At 44.6% G+C, this 27213-nt stretch overlaps 1 protein-coding gene across 6 annotated transcripts in view; it reads right to left on the bottom strand.

Moving 5' to 3' along the window:
* The window catches only part of Fry (FRY microtubule binding protein), a 382592-nt gene that overhangs the window by 179905 nt on the left and 175474 nt on the right, over positions 1–27213 (bottom strand). For 5 of the 6 annotated variants that reach the window (XM_085837475.1, XM_085837469.1, XM_085837470.1 and 2 more), the window contains one exon: positions 2578–2777. In XM_085837475.1, the coding sequence (XP_085693601.1) occupies positions 2578–2697 (120 nt within the window). In that variant the 5' untranslated portion in view covers positions 2698–2777. Of the gene's footprint in view, positions 1–2577; positions 2778–17290; positions 17652–27213 lie in introns of those variants that run through there. The other variant, XM_085837473.1, reaches the window with a different exon arrangement.

Here is a 27213-nt window from a genome sequence, read left to right as displayed (position 1 = left end):
GTCTGAGGATATTACTCAGTAAGCATTCGAGATGAAGGGTTAGCAATGGAAGAAGAACAGGAAAAGGATGAGTGATATAACACACAGAGACAGTAAAAACATGTGTATAAGGAGCTGGGCAGCGGTGGCACACACCTTTAATCCCAGCACTTGGGAGGCAGAGGCAGGCAGATCTCTAAGGTTGAGGCCAGCCTGTTCTACAGAGTAAGTTTCAGGACAGTCAGGGCTATACAGAGAAACACTGTCTCAAAAAAATTAACTAACTAATTAATTAATTAGTACTGTGAATGAGTAAAAAGGATAAAAGGTGATATTCAGATACTGAATAGTCAAGTATTTTCCAGAGTTGGTGAATGAATGAATGATATAAGTCTGACTTAAAAAGAGTCTCAAACACAAAAATAAAAATAAGTTCACATGCAAATGCAGAGTAATAAAAGCAGAGTTCCAAAGCCAAAGAGAAAACCATAAAAGCAAACAGAGAAAAAGTAAATTTTCTACAAAGGAATAAAACAAGAGAATTTTCAAGAGAAACCAGAGAGGCAACTGGGTGAAACAGAGCTCCAAAGATCTATAGTCTCAAGATCTATAGGACAAATGAGTTACACCCAGAATTCTATACCCAGCTGAACTATCACCAGAGACTGAGTGGGGACACTGAGCCTTCCCTTTGACTTTTATGCTATAAGATAAAAATATAAAAATGACAAAGATGACCTCACTTAGCTTGCTTAGCCCACAAGAAAGACAAACCAACATAACAATGAATAAGAACATAGGCAATTAAATGTCCCCATGAAGCATTAGAAAATAGAATAAAATTATTGACTTTTCCATCCAATATTAATGACTCTGACTTGAGCATCTTTTGGGTACAAATAGAAATACTGCTGAACAACTGAAAGATGTTTATAAAGATATTGATGAAAACTGAAATCTGATTTTTGTAGGACATTCTTACAGTTCATCATATTTCCTCCACTAAGGATAGATCTCTGGGTACTGAAAAGTCATCTATAGAATTTTAAACTTTAATGTGCCATGGTGCAGGTTCTATTGTTCACCATCTATTGAACAGTTACAGTAGCAGCCACACTCTCCCTTGGGTATCATCAGAATTGCTTTTTCCTCCTTCTGTTTCTCCTTCTGCAAGGTTCTCTTCTCTCCCTAAGGCTTTAGATAGGATTATATCCCCTGCCTTTTATCCATCAATCTATATGTGAAATAGAAATAACACCACATTGACCAAGGTATTAAACAGAGCAGGGCATGATGATGCATCATAATGCCAGTACGTGAGCAGAGATGGAGACATGAGTTTAAGGCAGGCTTGCTACAAATCCAGTCTGAGACTCTGTCTCAAAACAACAACAAAACCCAAAGAGAGTGTTAAAGAAAAAAAAAGAAAAAAGAAATCAATGTCAACTGCTAAATAACCTTTATTCAGATTTTAGAACTACAGTGCCTAATGATTTTTAGGACATGAAAGAACTTTCCTTAGTCTTTGGCTCTACACATCAATGAACGGAAGCATGTATGTTTCTGTGAGGGTTAGCCTGAAAGAAAATAATATTCCTGTTTGGGAAAAAAAACCAAACAAACAAGAAATAGCCCCAGGAGGTCAAGTCTGTGACATTCTAACTACAGAAGAAAGTAAAAACAAAACACATGCCCCAGAAGACCCTGCTCAGTGTGTAGCCATATTACCCACAGTGCTTTGCTTTCCATGTCACTAGCTCTTGGCTCTCCTGAGTTTCTCCAGATGTAGCTTTGAGGATACCAGCCCCTTCATTACCTAAAGATATTTGCTTTTGAACAAACATGGGTCCTTCCCACCAACTCTCTTCTGACCTTAAGGGAAGCACCCTGGGTCTTGGTCTCATAAAAGAATGCCACATAGTCTCATTTTTAACAATAAGACCCTCAAATAGAGGGTCACAGTACTCCAAGCAATGAATATTTATCTATGTCTATATCTGTCTATCTATCTTTCTGTCTGTCTGTCTACTGTCTGTCTGTCTGTATATCTACCTACCTACCTACCTACCTATCTAAATGTCTACAGTATGTACATGACTTATACCTATATTTGAAAGCAGGCTGAACAATAAGTATCAATCCTCCATGTCCTCTGCTTCAGTTCCTGTCTCTGTGTTCCTGCTTTTAAGTCCAGTTATAACTTCAACCAACGATGGACTGAGCTGTAAGATGAAATAAATCCTTGCCTTCCCAAGTTGCCTTTGGTCATAGTGTCTATCACAATGGGAAACCAAACCAAGATAACATTGTTTGCATATCATTTATGTATATCCTTCTGAGTAATTTAAAATCATTGCTAGGTGCCTTATAACAACCACTACAGTGTAAATACTGAGGGTTAGTTGCTATGATACCATATTTTTTCGGGACTCACATCCTGTTCAGTATATGCAGTACATCCCCCCGCTACCCCTGCTCTCCATGTTTTGATCTGAGCTTGGTTGGGTGAACAGACCTGGGACCCATGGACCTAGAGTACCAGTCATTTTCGGATCAGAGATGGATTTAAGAGGAGGTCCTTTCATGGTCTGTACTCACCAAAGGCTCTGCCATGATGATTCGAATCTTACGCTCAGCCTGAGTGGTGAAGTTCACAAACAAACTCTTGAGGACATACTCTCCTGGCTTGCTGTCTGGGTCCACATTGATCGGCAACATGGCCGGTGGTCCTTTCTCCCTATGCGTGCCTGAAGCAGGTGGGACTGGAGGCTTGATGTAACCGTTGCCAACTGGAGAAGCTGAAAAACAGAGTGGATTTTAATGGCAGAAAAAAAAAAGTCATAAATATTCAGACGGTATATGTTAGTAAATCATCAATGTAAGACTGAATCATAAAAAGGTCGTGCTTCAAATCATAGCCTGCTCATATTCTCTAGAAATGCTGTTAGAATTTAAATATTTTGATCATGTGGTGTTTTTATTACAATCAAATACACCATTCCAAAAGTCTTTATCACATGGATATAGCAGATTAATTGTATAACATTTAAGATGTTTGGGGCTTCTTTTTAAATAATCTAGGCAAGTAGATTAAGAAGTGTCAGAAAAGTGATTTCTTGTCTAGTTTTTAATGGCAGGCTCCCTGTTTTCTGGTTCATAAGTCAAGAAACTCTTGGCTTGTTACTTCCACAAATCTCTAAGAGCCAATTTAAAAAAACTCAGCTGGTTGCTGCTCTCAAACGGATGTACTGCTAGAAAGAAAGGTCTCAGCAGCCCATGCTTGCAGTCCTGGCTCTGGGAGACTGAGGCGGGAGAATCTCTGTGAGTACAAGACCAGCCTGGGTAATACAGGTGAGTTCAAGGCCAGCTTGGCCTTCAGTAAGAGCAAGAGAAGGAGGTCCTGCCTGTCTTTCTATGCCCCTCTCTGCATACACTTGCCAGAGCCATGCAGCACTCAGCACTCTCCTGGTTGCCTTCAGATCAACATGTAGAACTCTCAGCTCTTCCAGCACCATGTTTGCCTGGATGTTGCCATGCTTCCCACCATGATGATAATGGGCTGAACCTCTGAATCTATAAGCCAGCCCCAATTAATTATTTTCCTTTAGAAGAGTTGCCTTGGTCATGGTGTCTCTTCACAGCAATAAAACCCTAACTAAGACACCGTAGATGGTAGTTAACACAGAGACTCACAACTGGCCATGAGACTACAGAATGCTCAGCTGTAAAGGGACTACCCACCTCCCCACCAAGGCTCAGGGACCGGAGTGTAAGAGCCAGAGGCAGTGCATAGCTACAGGAAAGCAGTGTTTTCTGAAGGCAGCTGGCCATTTTCACGAATAATTCACGGTGGCTCTAACAGCATGCAAGCACAAGACCTGTGCAAGCCCACACTAGACCAAACCCCACTGCGGCGAAGGGGCTCTGGAAAAGAAAAGATCCTGTTTCCTTGAAGAGCACAACCTCTGGCAAGTCAGCCATGCTCCAGTCTAGACCACACATCAAAGAACATTTTGGGCAGCACAAGTTGGTCTTAAAGAGTTTTATTTTGTTTTGGAGGACGAGATACAGAGTTGAGTGGATGGGAAGGAGGGCAATCTGGGAAGAGATGGAAGAGTGAACACGTTCAGGACACACTGCGAGACACTTGGAGTTCTCAAAGAAACCATATCAAAGAGGGAGAGAGGCTGTATGGATGACATCCAAGGTGTGGATTGAATTTTTGATCCTCACCACCACTGAGCCAAGTTACAGTTCCTGTTTTGAGTTTTACAAAATGTAGAGTCATATTTGTACTGATTCCCAGCATGGGTAGCCATCAAGGCTCCTGGAATTGGGGGGCGGGGGGTGGGTAGTCTCCACACAGAACCCAATTTAATGGAAAGGTATTTTAATCAGATAGTTGCCGAAAATAATTTCATATATGAATGCAAATGTATCTGTTTTTAATGGAATTTTGCCATGTAGAATTCTGAGTATAGAATATTTCAGTGTGGTGGTATAATTCTATAGCTCCAGATACTGGCCAGGCAGGAGGCTCATTTGAGTCTAGAGTTCAAGGCCAGCCAGGCCAACAAGATGAGCGCCTATTTCTTTTTGTTTTGCTTTGCTTTACCTCTTTCAAAAAGAGCCTCATTCTATAGACTTGGCCTCTATAGTTTGAGTCTGGCCTCAAACTCAGAGCCAATCCTCCTGTCTTTGCCTCTCTAAAAGCTGGGATTACAGCAATCTGTCACCATGACCGGGTAAGAGAACTGTGATTTTCTAAGAGGAAAAAAAAATTCTAGCATCTACCAGCCAAGTACTAATCAGGTGTCAATTATCCTGTGAAGAAACTAAGATCAGGTGAGCTTAGGACAGGGGTAAAATGTGGACTGAAAGCCCAGCTTATCGAGAGTGCTTATTCTACAGCAAATAATCCAAGTCGGCTGATGGAGGTCACTGTTGCTCATGCCTGCCTGGCCTCCAGTGCTCACAGACATCTTGTGGAAGTAGGGCACTGTCCCAGCTCAGAGGGACATCGTATCTGCACTATCTTCCTCCTGTATCAAGGTCACCACACTTCAGAGCCAGAGAACTGAATGTCAACCTAAAACCTTCCTTGGGAAACAATGTTTTATTATCCTGGTGTCTCGCAGGGCTGAATGCATTTCTAGAGACCAGCGGTAGCTGTGATGACATAAGATCCCGAGATCACAAGATCCTGAGACTGAACCCATAATGATAGTGAGGAGCTGTTCAGGACAATGACCCTTGGCACACCCCTGGCAAGGTCACAGATGGCTGTGATCCAGGCACCAGAATACCTGCCCGCTTTACCAGACTCTCCATTGATAAGCCCAAAGTACCCATCCACAGCTGTCTTTAAAAAGAGCATCCGCCTGTACTTACAATCTGATGTCTCTGTGTGGAGAGTCCACCCACGTATCAAGCTAAGTACCCCTGAGTAGAAGCAGAGAGTGAAGGGGAAGCAGCCTCTGCTTCAACGATGGCTCTGGGTTTGCATAGTCCAGCCTAGAGAGATGGTGGCACAGTAAAGGTCATGGGTGAGGGCCTTTGAGCTGGATCTGTTCCTTGGTTTCAGAAAGCCTTCTTTATCTCACCATCGTCAATTTCCAACAAGTACCAGCCTCGTCGCTATCATTCTCAGGAAGAATCGCCACAAGGCTTTTAGTGAAGCCTTCCCCACAGGGAAGCCACGCATTTGAGGATCAGGAAGTTTGCACAGCTTGGTCATCAAAATCGATGCCAGCTCCTCCCTCATGTGAGCCTGGTGGTACACAACTGTAATCCCAACACTTAGGAAGGGGAAGCAGGAAGAGAAAAAGTTTGAGGCTAGCCCAGGCTATAGAACATCCTATCTCAGACAACAACAAATAAACCGAAACCAAAACACCCTCAAGAATAACAACAGAAAGACCGCCCTTTATCTAATCATACCATAGAAAAAAATCATCAGCCCTTCCTTCCCCTGGGCATTTGCTTGCTTTAAATCCACACATCACTAATTTCATCTGTCCAAAAAGAAAGAAGAAAAGGGAAGTGAAAGAAAAGCTCTGTTGTTGAGTTTCTAACTTCGCTACAATCTTCTCTTGTGCCCTGCCCTGCTCTCCTCTCCTCTCCTCTCCTCTCCTCTCCTCTCCTCTCCTCTCCTCTCCTCTCCTCTCCTCTCCTCTCCTCTCCTCTCCTCTCCTCTCCTCTCCTCTCCTCTCCTCTCCTCGGCTTTTCTAGGCACCATGTGTAGCCCAGGATAGCCTCAAGTTCTCCCTGTAGCTGAGGATGACTTTGGATCTATCTTCCTGCTTGCTTTGCCAGCATTCCTAGGACCAATGCAAGCAACCCTCTACAATCGATCAGTAACTCAGCTACAGCTATGACGATGCTGGGAAGAAGGGAAAGGCAGCCTCGCTGTCCTCCTGTGTGACCTCAAGAAGCTGAGAGCACAGAGGAATGGCGGGCAAACGGCCCAGTCCTTGGTCAGATTTTTCCATAAGTAATTCTGTTTCTCACCTGACACAAGCACTTACTCCTCACTCAATCCTGGACAGTAGGTGCTCAGTGGGCATCCAGGCTTCAGGCTTTGGCCAGACACACAGATACACAAACATACACAGACACACACACACAAAATCAGATCTAGGTACTGGGAACTGCTGGTGAAGAGGGCCACTGTTTCTTCCTTGTTGTACTGCCTACTTTTTGACAAAACAGATTAATCACACACACACAGACAAACAGATACACGAACATACACACAAGCACACACAGAAACACAAACACACACATAGGCACAGATACACACACAGTGACACACACAAACACAGATACACATAAATATACACAGACATACACAAACACAGATATACAGACACACACACAGTCAAACACACACACATACAGACACATACACACTCACAGAAACATAGACCTACACGTAGACACACGTACACACACAGAAACACAGACACACAGCCAGACACACAGGTACACAAACATACACACACACACACACACACACACAAAATCAGATGACAACAAGTTCAAAATAGAAAGAGAAACTGAAGAGAAGCCCCTGTGGCCAGAAGCCTCTTTCTAGGCTTGACAAGAGGCAGCCTGAGATGCTGAGACAGGGGTGGAAGCCAGGCATGTTTGTATGTGTGCCTAAGAAAGTCCAGACACACTTGGCCATCAGGATCTGCTCTTCCATTCCATCCCTGTGCACTGCCCTGAATCTGTGCACCCACTTCAGGGGAAACAGGGCCTGTAGCAGCCTGTGAAGGATAGAAGTTGAATGGCCAACAAGTACAGGGTGCCTCTTCCTTGAGTCACAAAGTAGATGACTCTGAAAAGAGGGCCAGTCCCCCTGGTTTTCCATCCTGTTGCAAGGATGGACAGAACACACGGACAGAGTACACCGCTGCTTTCTTCAGACACACATCAGAAGAGGGAAATCAGATCCCATTACAGATGGTTGTGAGCCACCATGTGGTGGCTCAGAATTGAACTCAGGACCTCTGGAAGAACAGTCAGTGCTCTTAACTATTGAGCCATCTTTCCAGCCCCAAATGTCTTCTTTCTGTTGGTTCTCAGCGCCTTGCTCACTTTCAGGTGCCAGAGATTGTTCCTCAGAACGAAGACTCCCTTCAACCCCAAGTCTTGTTGTTCCCTAAGGCTCACTTTGTTTACTAGCATTGCAGGAACATCACATAAAATACAAGTGGAGAATGTGCCACACGAACGGTGTGAGGGCACTAGTAAGTGGTCCACTGTTGTACTCATGAGGGAGCTTTGGAAACAGACAGTTGAAAGGTACTGCAACTTCTCCAAAGGAGCAGAAGCTTGGGGAGTCAGGTAGAGTAAGAACACTGGCAGTTAGTTCCTGCAGAGGACCCAGGCTTGGTTCCAAGACTTACGGAATCAATACTTTCCTCTACTCTTAGTTTCCCAGCCCTCTAAATACTGTTCCTGCATGCTTAGGGGTCCACAAGAGACCCCTTGGATGCCAGAAATGCTTACTCCTTACTGTGATCCTAGAAGGCAACAGTCTCCTTAGTGCAAATAAGATCAGAAAGGTCCAGAGAGGGAAGTGGACTCGGCTAAGGTCACAGAGCAGAGCCCTCGGGAGCTCTCGGGAGCTGCATGAACATTCTAGAAGCTTCCACATCACTTAACAATTTTCATTCTAGTGTAGTAAGAACACTTAATATAACTTTTGTTTTCTCCTCTTCTCGAAACAATTTCATGTTTATTTTTATGTGTTGCTATGTGTGTGCAGGTGCAGGTGGAAGTCAGAAGAGGACATCGGAGCCCCTAAAACTGAAGTCACAGACAGTTGGGAGCCACCATGTAGGGGGCTGAGAAACTGGAGCCTAGTCTCTGCAAGAGCAGCCCGTGCCCTTAGCTTCTGAGGCATCTCTCCGGCCCCCACAGTGGCCTTATCTGGTCACCAGTCTCAGTCTCTAGCGTAATAGTATTTATTACGTATATGATTAGCAGACAGGATTCTCATCTTGTCTTTTAAAATCAACCCGTATTTATCAGACCAAACCCTAAATTTAGAGATAGCTGGTTGCGTTCTCAGCTATGCCAATTGCTTGCAAAAGCTGAAGTCCAAAGTTGGGTCTGATGATGCATGGCTAGAGTGCTAGCACTTGAGATACTGAGGCAGGAGGATCACAAGCCTACTCTTAGTAATCTTCCTCCTCTTCTTCCCCCTCCTTCACCACACACACATACACAGAGACAGACAGACACACACACCTAGCATACGCAGATATATCAAAATCTATATTTTAATTAATAACCATACACTTCCACCTGCTGACCATCACATTATTATTTTAACTTCCAGGCGGCAGTGTGTTGGGGGAACCTCTAGTCTGGCTCAATCTAATCCAGAATCCATGCTGATGCTCCAGAGGACCTGGGCTCATCATATTCACAACGTATGATTAAGTGTGCCTGTAGACGCTATATATAACAGAGCAACCATTCCTGTGTTAAGGGACATAAGAGGTGGTCCTGGTAAAAACCCAACCCCAGACCAACAGGACCCTCCATAACTTCAGTAACATCTGCTGCTTGTGATGAAAGTGAACACGGCAAGTTTGCTAACATGGGGTCTGCTCTGGCATGAGCAGGGTTGGGACTTCAAAAGATGATAAAATTAAAAAAGAAAAAAAAAGTGATTTGGGGGATGAGGTTTCTTACTGACTTAGGGTGTAAGGCAGTTTCTATAGACAGCCTCATTTGTCTTCTGGCTATGGGGACCGCTTTGCCAGGCTGCATGCCCTCTTGGGCCACTATGCACTGAGAAATAGGTATGCAAGAATCTAGGGGCATCGAAAGTCTGACTAATGGCACACCTCAGAATGTGACAGCAGACATGACACTCCCGAGATACCCTGAGGACACGCAGCTCCTTCCACCCATGTCCTTATAAAACCGCTCCTGCCATCGGTCACTCCGAGAACAAGGGAGAAAGGCAGGGAGTTCAATCCAGGAAAGTCAGCACCAAGCCTCTGCCCCAGTCTCCTCTCTCTGCCGTCCCTCCAGGATCTTATCTGAGGAAAATGACCACAACACCTCTGTGGCTTCTCTTCTAGCTGTCTGTCACCTGCTAAGATGCAATTACACAGACTTCTCCCTGATTTTCAAAGTAGGCACTGTCACCAGAACCTGAAGGAATGTCTGCCAAGACCTGCCAGCAAAGGAAGCTGAGGTTACAGTGACATTTCAAGGTCCCTTCTTGCCCTAAGGAGATCAAATAACCTGTAAGAGGCAGGATAATCCTGATTTTCAACTTCCCCCTTCTCTCCAGGAGAACCGACAAAAGGCTCTTTCAGGTGTTCTTTCCCAATTTGTTCTTGCCGCCCCCTCCCCCCACCACCACATAAGTCACATATAGTCCAGGCTAGCCTCATAGCCCTGGCTGGCCTTGAACCCCTGATTCTCTTGCCTCCACTTCAGATGCTAGGGTTACAGGTGTCTGTCCCTATGCCTGGCTTTTACCTGGGCCAGACTCTGCTGGAAAGGCTGGGGTGGAGAGGCGGCTCATCATTAATAAGACAGCTGATCTTCTAGAAGACTGGGGTTCAATTCCCAGCAAACACATGGCAACTCACAACCATCTGTAATTCCAGTTCCAGGGGATCCAATGCTACCTGCCTGGTCTCCAAGGGCAGGCACACACATGGTACATATTTACACTATATATATATATATATCCAAATATATTATATTAAAGTGGAGTCACTTTTTAAAACTTCCATAATAAAAACTTAGTAATTAACACTCACCTTCTCTTGAACTAACGAGTTAATAAAGATCTCTATCCTATCCTTTCTACAGAGGAAACCTTCACCCAATACCTCAACCTTCCCAGGTACAACTCCGCTCCCTTAAAGTGCCTACAGCCACAGGAGGAAGTCTGGTATTCTTGGCTGTGACCTCAAGACTCATTTTAACATTCAACACTGAAAAAATGCATATCATATGTTAGTGTCTGCGTCTCCCAAACCTTGTGCCAGCATAGTCTCTGCTCTGGGTTACCAGAGGGCAGATGGTGCAGACAGTGGGTGTGTGGCCCAGGTCAGAGGAGACACAGATGGATGGGAAAGGCCCCTCAGGCTGAGAGAACAGCACTAAGGCATGTGTAGGATCTGCAGAGCATCTTCCCTCACCACATCTCCTCACCATCTTCCCACTATCCATCCCTGCATATGCGCAGGCTTTGCCATCACCCAGTGGCCAGAGTGTCCTAACACAGGTCTGTCTTGTCTTCTTTGTTTGTTTATATGTTTGCTTTGTTTTTGTTTTTGTTGTTTTCAAGACAGGGTTTCTCCGTTTAGCCTTGGCTGTCCTGGATCTCACTCTGTAGACCAGGCTGGCCTCTAACTCAGAAATCTGCCTGCCTCTGCCTCCTGAGCAATGGGATAACGGATCCCATGTACCATCTCGTTGTCATTATAAGCGCTCGGCAATGTCCCTCACACCATCAGCTGAAAATTTGTGGTTATTTTCTATTTGTCAATGTGAGGTCATCCAATGTCACAACAAAGGATCTGAGTGGATGAGATCATCAGAGTGTACTGATCAATTTGAACTCTTAAGTTGGTTGCATACAATGGAGGTTTTACATTTTCCCCATTCGAGTTAGGTTTTGCGTGGCAAGCCAACGAATGTAGTCTTGACATACAGGGTGAATGGGAGCCAGTGGGATACAGAGCAAAACCTGATCTGGCGTTGCTGTGTCGAACAGGGCACAAAAGAACTATTTATCTGCTAGGATCTGTATCTGTATCTTAGACTGAAATTCTGCTGTGTTGACTTTGCTTCAAAAAGAGAATCTACGAGTTATATTTTCCTGGCACAGTGACATCGTGATTAAGGTGCTTAAGAAGTCTATTTAGATTACTGTCTCACAGTACTTCCTTAGCACTCTCTACCTTGCCAGGATGCTGGTTAGAATTCTTGTACCCAAACACTGACAACTGCTGGCTCTGTAACCTGGGGAGGACACTCGAGTCTTCAGTTTCTCAGTCAAAGAACAGGCCTGACTCCAACATTACAGCACTGGGGGAACTGTGGATTCGTCAAGACTAGAGATAGTATCCATACACCAGGAGTAACAGGAAGCAGGCACAAGCTCGATGTCATCACAAGAAAGCAAAGAGATCCTACAGAATTAGGGTCATTCTATATGTGTGTGCCAGTCTCTCTAAGTCAACGAATCAAGAAACACAGGAGGGTCACAGGGCACTCAAGGTGTGTAACCAAACGGAAGTGGATTTGATCTAAATTCCTGACTCAACCAAACTAGCTGTGGGAAAATACACACTTCAATGGTAAGGAAAACATGAATATGAAATGCGTTAGGTGACAGCAAAGCATTGTGGGTAACCTCGCTAGATACAATCCTAGCAATATGGGAAGCTAAGAAAATATCTGTGTTTTCTAGAATGGATACTTAAAAGGGCTTCAGCGAAATGATGCTTACATTGGATTCAAAATACTTTAGTAAAGAAAAACAGGTCCTAAATAAACCTATATGACTAAATCTTGATAACTGTCAGACTGGGGTATGACAATATATAGTATATTATATAATCATTTCTCTTTTAAGTTTGTTTAGACATTTCATAATAAGATGGTTTAAAAAACACAACAAATGAAACAAGCAAACAAACCAGAGGAACAGAAGGACATAAGGTGAATTCATGTGATGACAGCATTCAACAGGCTGAGGCAGGAGGATTACAAGTCTGGTATGAGCCATAACTACCGTCAGTCCCAGGCTAGTCTGGGCTACACTGTGAGTCCCACAGCCTCCTGAGCTACACAGCAATAACCTGTTTCAAAAATAAACCCAAAACCAAAATGATAACGAAAATCAAAACAAAATAAAAGCCTGCCAGTGGTGGCGCACGCCTTTAATCCCAGCGCTCGGGAGGCAGAGGCAGGCGTATTTCTGACTTCAAAGGCCAGCCTGGTCTACACAGTGAGTTCCAGGACAGCCAAGGTTACACAGAGAAACTGTTTCAAAAAAACAAAATATAAATAAATAAATAAAATATGACTTTTTAAAAAAAATCTGTCCTGTGTTTTATAATAACAATAACTGAAGGATTCTATGTTAAAGCCAACAAACTGTTAAATAAAAAAAACCTGGACTCTAGAATTCAGATCAGCTCACATTGGCTCACTAAGGGTTCATCTCCTCTAGTGTGGTGCATAACCCAAACTGCACTGCGTAGTGTGGTCTGGGAGCATTTATACAGAAAGACATGTACACGCAAAAAAGGGCAGGGTGTCACTCAGCCATTCTTTGGTCTCCACACTCACGCTCTAAAATGGTTTCCTTATGGAAATATTCTTTGTTTTGGAATACTAGTAAAGTGGTCAATTAACAAATTCATTAGATGACAAACACATTGTCATTAAGGCCCTGGTGTGCACAAGATACTCTGGGAATTTCTATAGAGACTACAAAGGTAAATTTTAAAAGACAGATTCAAAGATGTAAGAATTTATACCTACAAGCATGTGATGCCACAGGACCGCACAGTCGGAACCATCTCTGCAAGAGCACCAGACTTTAGGATCCATTCACTCAAGCGTCCATTCATTCAGTCATCAAATGTTTCCTGAACACCCACTCTACTCCACACGTCACCCTATCCACTGAGGAGCGAGCCATAGCCCAAAGCATGCTGGGAGACAGGCAGTCTACATAAATGCACATAGACATATGGCTACATAGAGCTAAATGCTGGCCAGGCAGCTGTAATGGACTTAATGGGGACAGACACACATCTGTGACCAGGAGTTGTGAGCACCGGCTTCCCTGGACTGGAGACACTGATACTAAGAACCAGGAATAACTGGTGATCAATACCATGAAGGGTGCTTCTGGGTCATAGGAATTATCAGTGTGGCAGGACAGGTTCTGGCGGTTCACTGGTCCTCTGCTGGGCTCACAAAGAGCTGTTCTGGCCAATCGCTCCTTGGTATTCCTTCCTGCCAACTCTGTGTCACCTTTATTGCTGCCACCTGACACAGTAAGCATATTTTTTTTTTCTGTCCTCCTAACTATGCCATGGGGTGAGGAATTTATTTTATTCCCTTCGTGTTGCCACTCCATGGCACAGTCTAAGGCTTTAATGCTCAGCATCCATGGAGATTTGGTGCATTAAGTGCCAAGGAAGCATTAATAGGTACAAGGTCATGAATTACTCCAGCTGGACAGCCTACATTCAACCTTGCAAGGCTCCCCTCAGGACTACGAGGAGAGCTATTTCTGCAGCCGCACGATACTCTTTACACATCAAACATCAGGGTACTCCAGAGTAAAATAACGCATGCACATAATGTACAGCCTGTAATTGCAGCTGAGAGTGAAATTTGTGGTGCATTGGGAATGCCTGACTTACGGAATTCTTGAAGCCATGTTTGTCAAGGTGCAGTCTGTGGCCCATTAACTAGGAACAGGGCCACAGAGACACCTATAGCTCATCTTAACTTTGATGAAATAGAACGGAAAGTTTAAGAGTGACAGATGGTGTTCTGCTTGCTGCTGGTCTTGGCTGTGTCTATAGGCAGGCACGTGTGTGTTCTAGGTCTGTGTAGAATGTGTTTATGCTGCAGGTACTAGTCTAAAAGGCTGCAGATGCTGAGTGACCAGAGCTGTTCACAGACAGTTATCTGAGGGCTGCCAGAATGACCAAGTCGCTTTTGGAGGTATCTACTAGGCACGTAAGTCATCAAGCTTCAAGGGCAAGAGATGAATCATTGGTGGTCCATTATATAAACACACCAAGACTGTGCACATGCTGTCTGTGGATCTACTCTGAATATGTCAGCAGCTGCCACGTTTTGGCAAACAAAGGCTGTAAATCAAAGAGACAGTACTGGCTATATTAATAGAATATGTACTCTGTAAGTATATAACTGTATACAGGTACATCACACATTACAATATGCACTATAGTATATGTTATATAAACACACCTAGGTGTGCAATATGTGTTGGAGAAAGCTATGTTACACGAACATTGTATAATACACAGGATCACAAAATCTACATTCCAAATGTCTATAGCATATGATGTGTTTCCACTGCACTGGATAAAATAGAAGTTCAACAAATTGGGCCGGGGAGATGGCTCAGTGGTTAGTTAGGAGTACTGGCTGCTCTTACAGAGGACCTGGGTTTGTTTCTCAGCATCCGTATGATGGCTTACAACACCTGTAACTCCAGTTCCAGGGGATCCATTACCCATCATTATAGGTTGGTTAGTGTTTTATTTTTATCAACACCGAAATATTTAAGAAATATCTGGTTCATAGGTTTTTTTTTTTTTTTTTCTCTCTGGGTACTGCACACATGCGGTATACACTTATACATGCAGGCAAGACATTCATATATCTATATAAATAAAAATAAGTAATTTTAGGCTCTATTAATTATACATTACTTTTTAAATGTTTCAATGACTGTCAGATTCACTTAATATAGACTAATAGGTGTTTATAATCTAAGATGGACCTAAATCTATCAAGGCACCTAAGTGGATTTGTTGATACTGAGCCCTTCTAAAAGTAGATTTTATGTATTATGACAAGAAAGACAACTGAGCTTGGCATGGTGACACATACATTAAGTCCAGCAATCCAAAAGCTGAGGCAGGAGTTGGAGAGTTTGAGGCCAAGATGAGTTACATAGTGAGATTCTGCTTCCACCAAAAAACCCCAAAATGTTGGGCATGGTACTTCAAGATTGCCATCTTTGAGCTGGGGACACTGAGGCAGGAGGATTGCTACAAGTTTGAATTCGGTTTGGGCTACAGAGTGAGTTCCGGGCTAGCATGGGCTACAGTGTGAAACCTTTATCTCAACAAACCAGGACTACAACCAAAACCACCACCACCACCACCACCACCAACAACAACAACAAAAGGAAGAAAGAAAGAAAGAAAGAAAGAAAGAAAGAAAGAAAGAAAGAATAGAAGGAAGGAAGACAAACAAACAGAAGGAAAGACAGACAGACAGGCATGGCAAGACAAGGAGTGATGAGTAAAGAAGGCAGAAGTCAGGGAGACCATGAAGAAAAGGACTGCCCTGTTAGGAGAGTCTGCAATATGACCAGGAAGTCATACCATAGAAATCTCAAGCATTTCACATGAGCCCTGTCAAGATGTAGGGTTTTAGAGGTTTTTTTTTTTATGTTTAATTAACATACCCCAAATTTTAAGTTTATCCCTTAACTTATGTGCCTATCATATATTGACAAAATTATCAAAGGAGAAACTTCCCAAATCCATACTCCAGAGACCACAAAAATGAAGAGGCCAAGTAATGCCTAGAGGAGACTTTATTCCTAGAAATAGACACACTATCATCACATCCAGGTATCTAAAATTATCAGTAAAGACGGCATTACGGAATAACTACATTCAGTCTCCTGATCTTTCATAAGTCATTTTTAATAAACAAACCATTTCTCCTCTGTTAGAGCAATGTGCTCTAAATGTGTCCCACTTACAAATTAAGCTTTTCCTACCACCATGAGAGAGTTGAACAGGCACCATCCAGGATGCATGGAATTAACATTGTCATGGGAGTTTCATCTCATTAATCTTTTGGAACGGTTATGTGATATTTAAATTTTCAGTCCAGGGAGACTAGGAGATGGCTTATCTTATAAAAGTGCCTGACATCAAGCCTGATGATCTGAGTTCAACTCCTGGGATCCACATCATAGAAGAAAAGAATTATCCCCACATACTGTCCTCTGGCATCTACATAATGAGCACACATGTATGCGCATGTTCTCTCTCTCTCTCTCTCTCTCTCTCTCTCTCACACACACACACACAGACAAATAAAGCAATAAATGTATTTTTTTAAAAAAGGCTCTTAGTGTTGGAGAGATGGCTCGGTGGTTAAGAGTGCTGGCTGCTTTTTCAGAGGACCCAGGTTCAGTTCACAGTACCCTGTGGTGGCTCACAACCCTCTGTAACTCCAGTTCCAGGGGATCTGATGCCGTCTTCTGATCTCCCCAAGTACCAAGCACATGGTGTGGTGCACATATATATTTGTAGAGTAACACTCATAGAAATGTATAAAAAAAGATAAACTTTTAAGATCCAGTCTAGAGAGAACATATCCGACAAAGGGATGGTTGGCAGGCAGTCTGGACCTATTTAATGTTGACCAACACAAACCATGACTTTAAATTCATTAACAAAAAAGAAAAAAGAAAAGTATTTTATGTTTTAAATGCTGGAGAAGGCTAAGTCAGAAAGCACAGGAAACAGGATAAATTTAGGGTGCTTTCCACATTTAGAACAAACCGGGGGGATTTACACAAGTATTTAGAATATATCAAGCTTATACTGAAATAACAAATTCTGTAGCATCAACGATTTTCCAAATGCTTCCAGTGTGTTCCCTTGGGGTCAGCCATTTTCCAGCACAGCCATGTAAAACTCTTTAGTGTCGTTTGTGTGTACAGAAAAATTCCTATCTCATCCCAGCTGCTTGTCCATGGAGCCATATGAAAGTAGAACTCTTACTCCTAAGATGTTACAGACCCAAACAGAAGGCCTGAGAGGCCTTGGATCCTGTCTGAACGGCCATGTTCTAAGTCAGTCCCTGTGCCTGGAGGAAGAGGCTCCCCTCCCCCACTCCTGCTCCCCCCACCCGGCCCCACCCCCACCCCCCCCCCCCCCCCGCAAGACGAAGAGGGGAAGTCTCCTGCTCTCAGTGTGAAAGTTCTCCACCACCCCACAGAATAGCCCTTCAAACCTACCCAGACCTTTGATGAGGCTGATCACACAGGATCTTCTCCAACAAGCCGTTGTAATCTCCATGGGCCTGAAATGAAATCCAACCGGCCCAGACGAGCAACCCGGACTACGTTTCACAGCCAAAAAGCCTAATGATGGGTCCCATGGTCCTGCTGCTCACAGCTATCATAAGGTCCAACGTGTATTTTTTGTCAGATGAGGGAAAACCTACAGTAGAAAAAAACTAAAACAAGCCTTCCCTCCAGGACGGGCTGTTCATACCAGCTGCACAGTGAGCTATAACTCAGAGTGCCCCGTCTGTCTATATTTATCCACGAGAACATACTATACTGACAGATTAGCGAAGCCGCTCGGGCACTCCAGGAACATGAGCCTGACCCACAGTCCACGCAAACCAGATACACGTGCCGCCCCGCAGAGCCTACTGGCACGGCTTGTGTCTCCCCATGCTGGAGAAACCTCCTCAGGGCAGAGATAAGACAGTGTGGATGAGAAGCTGTTGCTCTGGGAACCAGGGCCTCTGGGCTACAAGTACAAACAGCTTTAAACAGCTTGCATTCGTCCAGACAAAACTCAAAGTGGAGAATTCCTGCAGGAAGCCAAGAGTCAGCGAGAAACCACATGCCCTGGAGGGAAAACAGACACCTGTTGATGCAACTTGTAAATTTCAAAGGTGATTGGTTTCAAATATGATGATGATGATAATAATAATAATAATAAAGAAGCTAGTATTTACTAATATTAAGTGTGTGCCTCAAAAGAAACCAGCAACAGGCTAATGAACCAAGGCGTAAAGGAAGCAATTGTTTTTGAGACAGGGTTTCCCTACATAGCACAGGCTGTCGTGGAACTCAATATGTAGACTAGGCTGGCCTCGAACCCACAGAGCCTGTCTGCCTGAGCCTCTTGAATGCTTGGGATTAAAGGCACAAACCACAACACCCCCGGCTGTACAAGTTGATCTTTCAATAGCATTATTCTCAGAAGAATTCTATGAGGTCAATGAAAATCTTCCCCAACACAGACACAGCTGTGAAGAGCCGGAATCCCAAGTCACTTTCTATTCTTGACTGGGACTAATTGAATGTTTTTCTTCAGTAATGGAGGCTGGAATTACAAAGCAGCATGGAAGAAGAGGGGCTGGAGGAAGTGGACACATTCCCCGGGGAGGGGAAGAATGTCCCATTACCAAAACGGACACTTAGAGCAATCTCCAAGAGGCCAATGCCAGCAGAGATGCCCCCATGTCCCCCTGAAGCCTGCACACTTGGGACTCAGAGTTTATTTTTACAGAGCTGACTGTGACGGCAGTGTGGCATCGGTGACACCTGATTAAAGAATCCAAAATAATTCGAAGACAACACTGTGTCTGTGGAGGTGTCCGTGTTTGCCGGTCTGAAGTTTGGGGTTGTTCTTTCAGTTCCTAACTTGAAAATACATTTTCTTTTTTGTTTTTTTAAGTGTTGTTTGTAAGCCTCGAGGCTCTTGTGTTAATAGCCTTACAAGTGATAAGATCTGTAATTCAATTCACAGAACGCTGCTTAAAACAGTGGACATAGAGGAAAAATGACTTGTTTATTAGTTTGCTTGTTAAGGCGGCTCCTGTAGCCACAGATGCCTAGTTGGCCTTGGGCTCATTGTACAGCCTCAGATGGCTTTGAATTGAGGATTCGCCTGAATTTCCTTTTCAAGGGCCAGCTTTTGTTTTTTTGTTTGTTTTGAGACAAAGTATGTAGCTGAGGTTAGGCTTGAACTCTTGATCTTCCTGCCTCCGCTTTCCAAACACTCAAGATTACAGCCATGCACAGACAAGCCTAGATTTTTGTTTTTTGAGACTATCTCACGTTATGTAGGCTGATCTCAAAACCCTGATCCCCTGCTTCTGTCTCCTAAGTGCTGGGTTTACAGGGTGGTACACAATTCTTGGCTTATCTTTCACTCCTTGTACAGATGCCAATTACCCAACAAAATAAACCAAAGAGAGTAGAAAAACAGACTAACCCCCACAATGTGTGTGTGTGTGTGTGTGTATGTGAGTGTGTGCATGTGTAATTTCACACATGCATGTATGCATGTATGAGCTTGAGTGTAGAGACCAGAGTCTACATGAGCTGTCTTCTTTCCTTTTTGAGATAAGATATCCCACTGAACCCGGAGTTCACTGATTAGCTAGTCTGGATGGCTACTGAGCTCCTAGGATGTGACTGTTCCCCCACCCCTCACTCTCTCACGTCACCAGCACAGAAACTCTTGTCTCCATGTCCAGCTTTTTCATTGAGTGCTAGAAATCTGAACTCAGTTTGCTCACCCACCAAGCCCTTTACTGACAGGGTGGAATCCCCTCAGCCAATAGGAAGGAGCTACCTTTTACGGTGAAATTGAACTTGATTCGGACCTCTATGCTTCCCATATAGTAAATGGAAGTCTTTGCTGTTACCTTAAAAGACAGGCAACTGCCACTCCAGAGGGAGCTGATGGGAAAGACTAAAACACCACTGCCTGTGGTCATGATTCAGATTAGCTCGAGTGTCACTACATTCGTTGATTTTTCTATTCTATCACCTTGCTTTCTTCATATGAATTACAACTGCTAAACAACAGCCATCTCAGAGTCCTGCTCTAAACAACAGTCATCTCAGAGGTCCTACTTAAGAATCTGTCTCTAAGAAGTTTTCATTTTTTTAAAGGCAGAAATGTCCCCAAAATGAAACCCAGCCGGCTGACATCCAGAGAGTGACTCCACGTACTTTTTTGAGAGAAGTCTCATTATACAACCCAGACTACCCTTGAACTCGCAATCTTCCTGCCTCAGTTTCAAGAGGGATGGTAGCACAGGTATGTGCTATCATGTCCAGCAAGAACAATCTTTGATGATGTCCTCCGTACCCGACCTATTCCAACTTACCTAACCTCTCCCTCCCTCCCTCCCTCCCTCCCTCCCTCCTTTCCTTACTTCCTTTCTCCTCCAGCACCCCACCCACCCTCCCACCCATCAGCCTCCACCTCACTGTGTAGCTGAGGGTGGATCTTGGGTCTGGGATGTTCCCGCCTGCATGTCTAAGCACTGAGGTCATAGGTGTGACTACCCAGTCTGACTACTGCTGTGGATTGAACCCAGGACTTCATGCAACCCAGACAAGCAGTCTACTACCTGAGCCACATCCAGTGCTCCATATGGCCATTTTCGCCTCTACAGACAGTATTAAGAAGCCCGTCCTCCGGCTGCAGTGTATGTTGAACTAAACAACAAATTACAGGGGAGGGGTGGAGGGAGAAGGTCGCTGACAGGGTGAGGAGACAGCTGTTCGACTGTCAGCAGATGGCCAGCATTGATAATAAAATCAGAAGACAGCATTAAAAAAAAAAGCAGATTTATAGCCCATGAAGAATAGCAACCTAAGTACATTTTAATCATAAGAAAGGCAGACCTTGCCAGTTCAAAAACCCTGGAAATAACAATGCATTAAAAAAATCTTTAATAAAAAATATGTCTAAGACGGGCGTGGTGGCGCACGCCTTTAATCCCAGCACTCGGGAGGCAGAGGCAGGCGGATTTCTGAGTTCGAGGCCAGCCTGGTCTACAAAGTGAGCTCCAGGACAGCCAGAGCTATAAAGAGAAACCCTGTCTCGAAAAACCAAAAAAAAAAAAAAAAAAAAAAAAAATATGTCTAATGTTCCGAATTGTTTGGGTGTAGATGGTTTTCTCTACTACGAATGCATGGGGGAAACAGTGAAGCAATGTAGAAAGAACTCCATTTTAAATCATTATTATACATTGAAATGATTTGACATTTGCTAAGGATATACGTCAGGAGGAGAAGAAACTGGGGTTGGAGAGATGGCTCAGTGGTTAAAAGCACTGGTTGTTCTTGCAAAAGACCTGTGTTTGAATCCCAGCACCCACGTGGTTGCTCACAACCATCTGTAACTCCAGTTCAAAGGAATCCAGCCCCCTCCTCTGCTCCCCGCGAGCACTGAATATCTGTAATGTACACATGGGCAAACGACCATATACATAAAATGAAAATGAACCCATTTTTAAGGCCTAGAGAAATGGCTCAGTGGCTAACAGTCCCTGCAGCTCTCCCAGAGGACCCCAGTTCCATTCCCAACACTCATTCCACAGTTGTCCTCACATATTGGGATGAATGGCTTTAAAGGTTTTTTTTTCTTTAATCCTTAATCTAATTTCATAAAATTTTTCCTTTCCAGTGGCAACACACGCTGGTAATCCTGGCATTAAGGTGATTGAGGCAGAGGAAAGTGAGTTCCAGGCCAGCCTGGGAGGTAAGACCCCCATCTCTAAACACAAACAAAACAAAAGCCAGATAGCAACACGGCAAATACTATTCAGTTTAAAATCAAAGGCCACGCCCCCCAGGACAGGAAGTTCGCACGCCTACAGGAAGGAGTGTGGCCAACAGAGACATTTAGAAGCCCGGAGCCCAAGGAAGCTTATACTGTCGATTCTTGGGTAATTACTTCCACTCCCCTGCTTGCTATAGTTTCCCTGCCCTATTATGTTATGAGAGGCAACAAAAGTAGTTAGACACCAGCCTAAGTACTGCTGGAAGAAATCATATTTAAGAACCACTGAACAATTGGGAGCCTGTGGGTTGGTTCCCTTCTCCCTTGAGGCACTGGGTAGGAGTTAGGCACCAGTAGATGTGAGGTCAAACATGGTTGATACCAATGATAGGATAATACGGTTTTTATTGCTTATTGTTAGCACTCCTGGTATTTATTAACTGATAAATATGCAGAACATTGACTTCCTAATTGATAGCTGTTCACCCTTTCCTGGCGCCCTGGGCTGTCTTAAGTAGAGGCCTGTCACTCAGCCAGCCAGCCAGGCTGCCCTCATGCTGGCACCTGCTGCTTTACAGCCCTGAGGAAGCCATGTTATGTGAAGGCTTCAGTACAAACCCCATTCTCAAAGACCCAGCCCAGGCCAAGATTGGTCAAATAATTTGTAACATACTCACCAGCCTTTCTGCTAAGGAGAAGCCTCACTGAACTCTAGATGACCCGACAGGCTTTTCTGCCCAGCCCCCACCCCTTTGAGAGGGTGACTATAGGGGGAGGGGCGATAGGGGACACCACACTTTGCCTCCTTGCCTTGGGACAGAATACAGTAACTCCTACAAATGGGACAGTGCGGTGACAGTCTACCCCTGAAGGGTATGCATCCTCCCCCTCCAGTCTACATCAACCAGCTGTTCTGGTCACCTCCTGAGAAGGCTAGGCGAACACTCTTTTGGGCTGACTTTTCTGATATTGCAAAATCAGGCCCAATAAAAAAGGCTTATAATCCCAGCACTCAGGAAACTCCTAAGTATGAGGCTAGCCTAGGCTACATAGTAAGTTCCAGGCCAACCATTATATAATGAAACCCTGTCTGAAAAAAAACCCAAAAAACAAAAAGGGTCTTTTCCCAAGTGGTTTTTCTTCTCTCCTCCTTCCCCCACTCTCTCTCCTCTCCCTCTTTCTCTATCTTTCATTTCCTTTCCTTTCCTTTTCTTTTCTTTCCCTCCCTCTCTCTCTCTCTCTCTCTCTCTCTCTCTCTCTCTCTCTCTTTTCTTCTCTCCTCCTTCCCCCACTCTCTCTCCTCTCCCTCTTTCTCTATCTTTCATTTCCTTTCCTTTCCTTTTCTTTTCTTTCCCTCCCTCTCTCTCTCTCTCTCTCTCTCTCTCTCTCTCTCTCTCTCTCTCTCTCTCTTTCTTTCTTTCTTTCTGAACCAGGGTCTCCTCTGTACTTCAAGCTTGTCTTGAGTCCACTTAGCAGGCCGGGCTAGCCTCTTCAGTGTCAGAAGAGCAGGTATGAGTCACCACACCAGGTTTCCCAATGGTCTTTATTTTGCACACAGTAGGCCAAGCTAGTAAAAGCAGAGGAGGCAGGGCCAGGACAGCAGTGGCAGAGGAGACGCAGTAGTGGCTGCTCAGCTGTGGCAGCTGCATGGACAATGTCAGTAAGGACCACAGGTCACAGCATCCTAGGCCCTAGTGCTCCATTGCCAACTGCTACCAAAGGTCAAAGGTCGAGGAATCCCGATCTCCCAGGTCTACACAAAAGGTTGTGAGCATAGGATGCTGAGAGAGCTAGATGTGGGGGTGGATGTTTGTGAGATCTATGCCAATAGAGGGCACCACCTGCCACTGCTTCTGTGCATGGCTACTACCATCTGGTTATCAATAGCGGGGTATGGGGGGGCACAAGCTGCCAAGGGTCTGGCAAGGCGGCTCAGTGGGTAGAGGTGTTGCAGTACAAGCCTGAGCTCCTGAGCTTGATCGTGGTGTAAGGGTAAAGACGACAGCGAGAAGAGGCTCTGTAAAATTGACCTGTGACCTCCAACGCGCAGGCCACAGCATGGGCATGTGCGTCCCCACACCAATAACTTAAAAAACTGCCTCAGACTAACACCTAAGCTTCTCTTCTACCCTGATTTCTACTGAGAAAAGGTGACAGACCGCTGGCCAGTTGTTGGTGCCACAATCCAAATCCTTAAAGTGAGAAGAACGGCAATCAATGGATCTGTCATGGACGCATTCCTCACTGGCCTTAGAAACCCAACGCGTCTCCAAAGTAAGGCTTCGCAGTATAACCTAGGCTGCATTGTAAATGACTCTCCCCTCCTCAACAGCTTCTTTGTGCAGCAGACAGAGACCATTACAGAAAGTCACTGTTCATGGAAATGCAGAAACAGCTAACCAGGGGGCTCCCCGCTCCCCGTGATGCATCTACAGTCCAATCCCTAAACCTAAGCCTCGGGGAACATCTGGAAGATAGGGTGAAAGAGTACAAGAACCCAAGAAGCAGGATGTCTGATTCGAGATAGAGTCTTCTAGACATCACAGGGAACCACAGCCATGAAATCTCAACAATATGGCTGCCTATGGCAGCTCTACACACCCAGGCCAGTTAACAGGCCAGCATTTGAGAATGAGGCAGATCTCCTAAGGCCTCATTCCTAGATGAAGAGCTACAGGCAATTGATGGCTTCTAGACGAGGGCGAATCAGTCTCTGCCTGGAATAAGACCTCTGAATGGTTATCCATTCCCAAGTGGTCATATAGTTATGTATATGTGGTTATGAGCAACACTAAAGGGACTCCGTAGGTTATATTCATTAAAACACACACACACACACACAAACCCAAATATTTTAAAGGTAAAGTTTTAGAACCAATCTTAACCATTAAATAATTACATTTAATTTGTCCAATGATGTATATGTCAGTCTTTCTAAAAATTTAGTAGATACACGTATTAAGATATAGATATAAGGGCCAGGCAGTGGTGGCTCATGCCTTTAATCCCAGCATTTGGGAGGCAGAGGCAGGTGGATTCCTGAGTTCGAGGCCAACCTGGTCTACAGAGTGAGTTCCAGGACAGCCAGGGCTACACAGAGAAACCCTGTTTTGAAAAACCAAAAAAAAAAAAAAAAAAAAAAAAAAAAAAAAAAAATCTGGCAGTTCTTAAGAGATGCCAGTGTTAAGAAGATTGTATCTCTCCATTATTCTTCCGTGACATAGCCTAGTAGAGAATACATTCATTCAGTCAAGGTTTCAGGGCCAAGAGACCTCTGAGGCACGTTAACAAGGCCTTGGAAGACCATTTGAGCAAACATCACCTGCAGCCTTGCCTCAGCCCTGCCTAAACGGCAGCAAGGGCAAGCAACCCTGGGGAAGACAATGTATCATTCATTGTGCCTGGGAAGCGAGTCTTTCAACAGACTGCCAGCCTTGGTCTAAAGACACACTCGGAGAACAAAGGCAAGGAAGAACAGTCAACCAGAAGAGCCTCGTGCAAACACTGGCATGTGTTGTCACAAGGTGTGTGCCCCTGAACCCTAGCCACCAGGAAGGCAGTGTTCTTCCGACCAGGTGCACCTCCCCCACTCACTCATTCACTCAAAATTCTCTGTGGTCTTCCAAGGATCAACCCTTCTCTGGGAAATGACCAGGTCCACCAGCCTCACCTTGGTGAGGAGACTCGGGTGGGAATCTCTGTTAGCAAGAAGGAAAGGGAAATGGGAGCAGAAGCTCCTTTAAAACAAATGTAAAGTATTTTATGCATATGGGTGTCTCGGGGGCACGTACGTCTGTACGCCACAGGCACGCAGCACCCTTGGAGGCCAGAAGAGACTGTTAAATCTCCTGGAACTAGAGTTACAAACAGTTGTGAGCCTCCTCATGAGTGCCTGAGATTGAACCCAGGTTCTCTCTGCAAGAGCAGCCAGTGCTTTTAAGTACTGAGCCGTCTTGCCGGCCCCTGGAAATTGTTTTGCTGAAAGCACTGACTCCTTAAGTGCCCTTCAAGGGTTAAACGGTGACTCTGAGTCATCTGGGAATCCAGGAATAGCAAACCTTCACAGGGCAAAGAGGACAGCTGACCATGAGCTTGAGATGCTCTCTAAAGCAGAAGCACCCATCTCCTAACAGCCACCTTGACCCTCAAGCAATGAGGACTCACAGGACCCCAGCAGAAACAGTACTGGACAGAGTTCCACCTTCATCTGCATCCCTTCACTAAGCATGACCTTGCCCTGTGCCACAATTCTTCCTCCATGGAAGCCTATAGTTCAAGTCATCACCCTAAAGATGGCCTTGGGGCTTGGCGGGAGAGCATCATAGAAGATGGAGCAGGAAGACTGTGAGAGTCGGAGGAAGCAGATGTCTATAGAGCATTTGCCAGACACGGCTTCGGTGCAGCTGGACACAGGAACTCAGAGCTGTTCGGATTTCATGCATAAGACCTGCATGAGATGGAGGCACCTAAACCCCCAGTGTGGGAGGATGGGGGAGAGATGCATGGACTCCCACACCTGAGGAGATACTGGCCACAGATGGCTGCTGGGGAGGAAAACTAAGGTTTCTTTAGAGACGTGGCCTCTGAACCACATCTGTCCCATACCCATGCACATATGGGCAGCACTGAATGGACTTGGTGTATGTGTGCATGTGTGTGCACATGTGCATGTATGTGTGTCCACATGTGTGTGCGTGTGTCTGTCTGTGTGTGTGTACATGTGCACATGTACATGTGTGTGCACATGTGCATTTGTGTGCATGTGTGTACACATGTGCATGTGCAGACTCAGTGTGTGTGCATAGTATGTGTGTCCACATATGCATGTGTGTGTGTGTTCATATTTGTCTGTATGAGTGTGTATGTGTGCACATGTGCATGAGTGTGTGGAGAGAGAGAGAGAGAGAGAGAGAGAGAGAGAGAGAGAGAGAGAGAGAACAAGAGAGAAGAGAATACAGACTCAGTTGGGAGGGATAGGAAATGAATTGGAGAGGAGGGAATGGGGACGTTATTGGATCCAAATCATTATACACATGTATGAATATTAGACATCTTTAAAAGGGGTCACTAGGCTCCTTTATCCCTTCCAAATGTCACCACATTGAACAAATTTCCCTCTCCCTTTTATGATTATCTGTCTGATTAATTTGTCTGTTAGGATGGGAGGCCACACCTGGCTTGTTAGGATTGCTGGAGCCTAGGTTTGTTTTGTTTTGTTTTGTTTTTTACCCTAAAAAAATTCTGTTACAAAATACCACAGTGTTTTTTCTCTCAAACATTTTCTCTGGTGGTTTTCATTCTTTAGCTCACAGATCTCTGTGAGTTCCATGGTGTCTGTGTGACTCCTGATGTGACCTTTCCCGTGCTCCTGTCTTAGGGTCACTATTTTAGCATGACTCTTGCCCTGATTCTTAACTGCTGAGCCATCTCCCTCCAGCTCCAGATGCACCATTTCTAAAGGTTCTGTTAGTGATTATAAGGGGACCCAGGTCTGAAAAGTAGCCCATGGTCACCAAAAATGGTTAATCGAGTTACTAGGTGATTGTCTCCCATTGCCAAGGAATGTGTAAAACAGTCCCCCTTTGAACAGAGCTGTCTACCTGCCAAGTTCTAACAC

The sequence above is a fragment of the Mus caroli genome, unplaced genomic scaffold (genome assembly GCF_978045245.1).
Source record: "Mus caroli unplaced genomic scaffold, Mus_caroli_1 scaffold_4, whole genome shotgun sequence".
NCBI classification, from domain to species: Eukaryota; Metazoa; Chordata; class Mammalia; order Rodentia; family Muridae; genus Mus; species Mus caroli.
The sequence above is the reverse complement of the archived record's forward strand: the minus strand, read 5'-3'. Positions and strand labels throughout refer to the sequence as shown.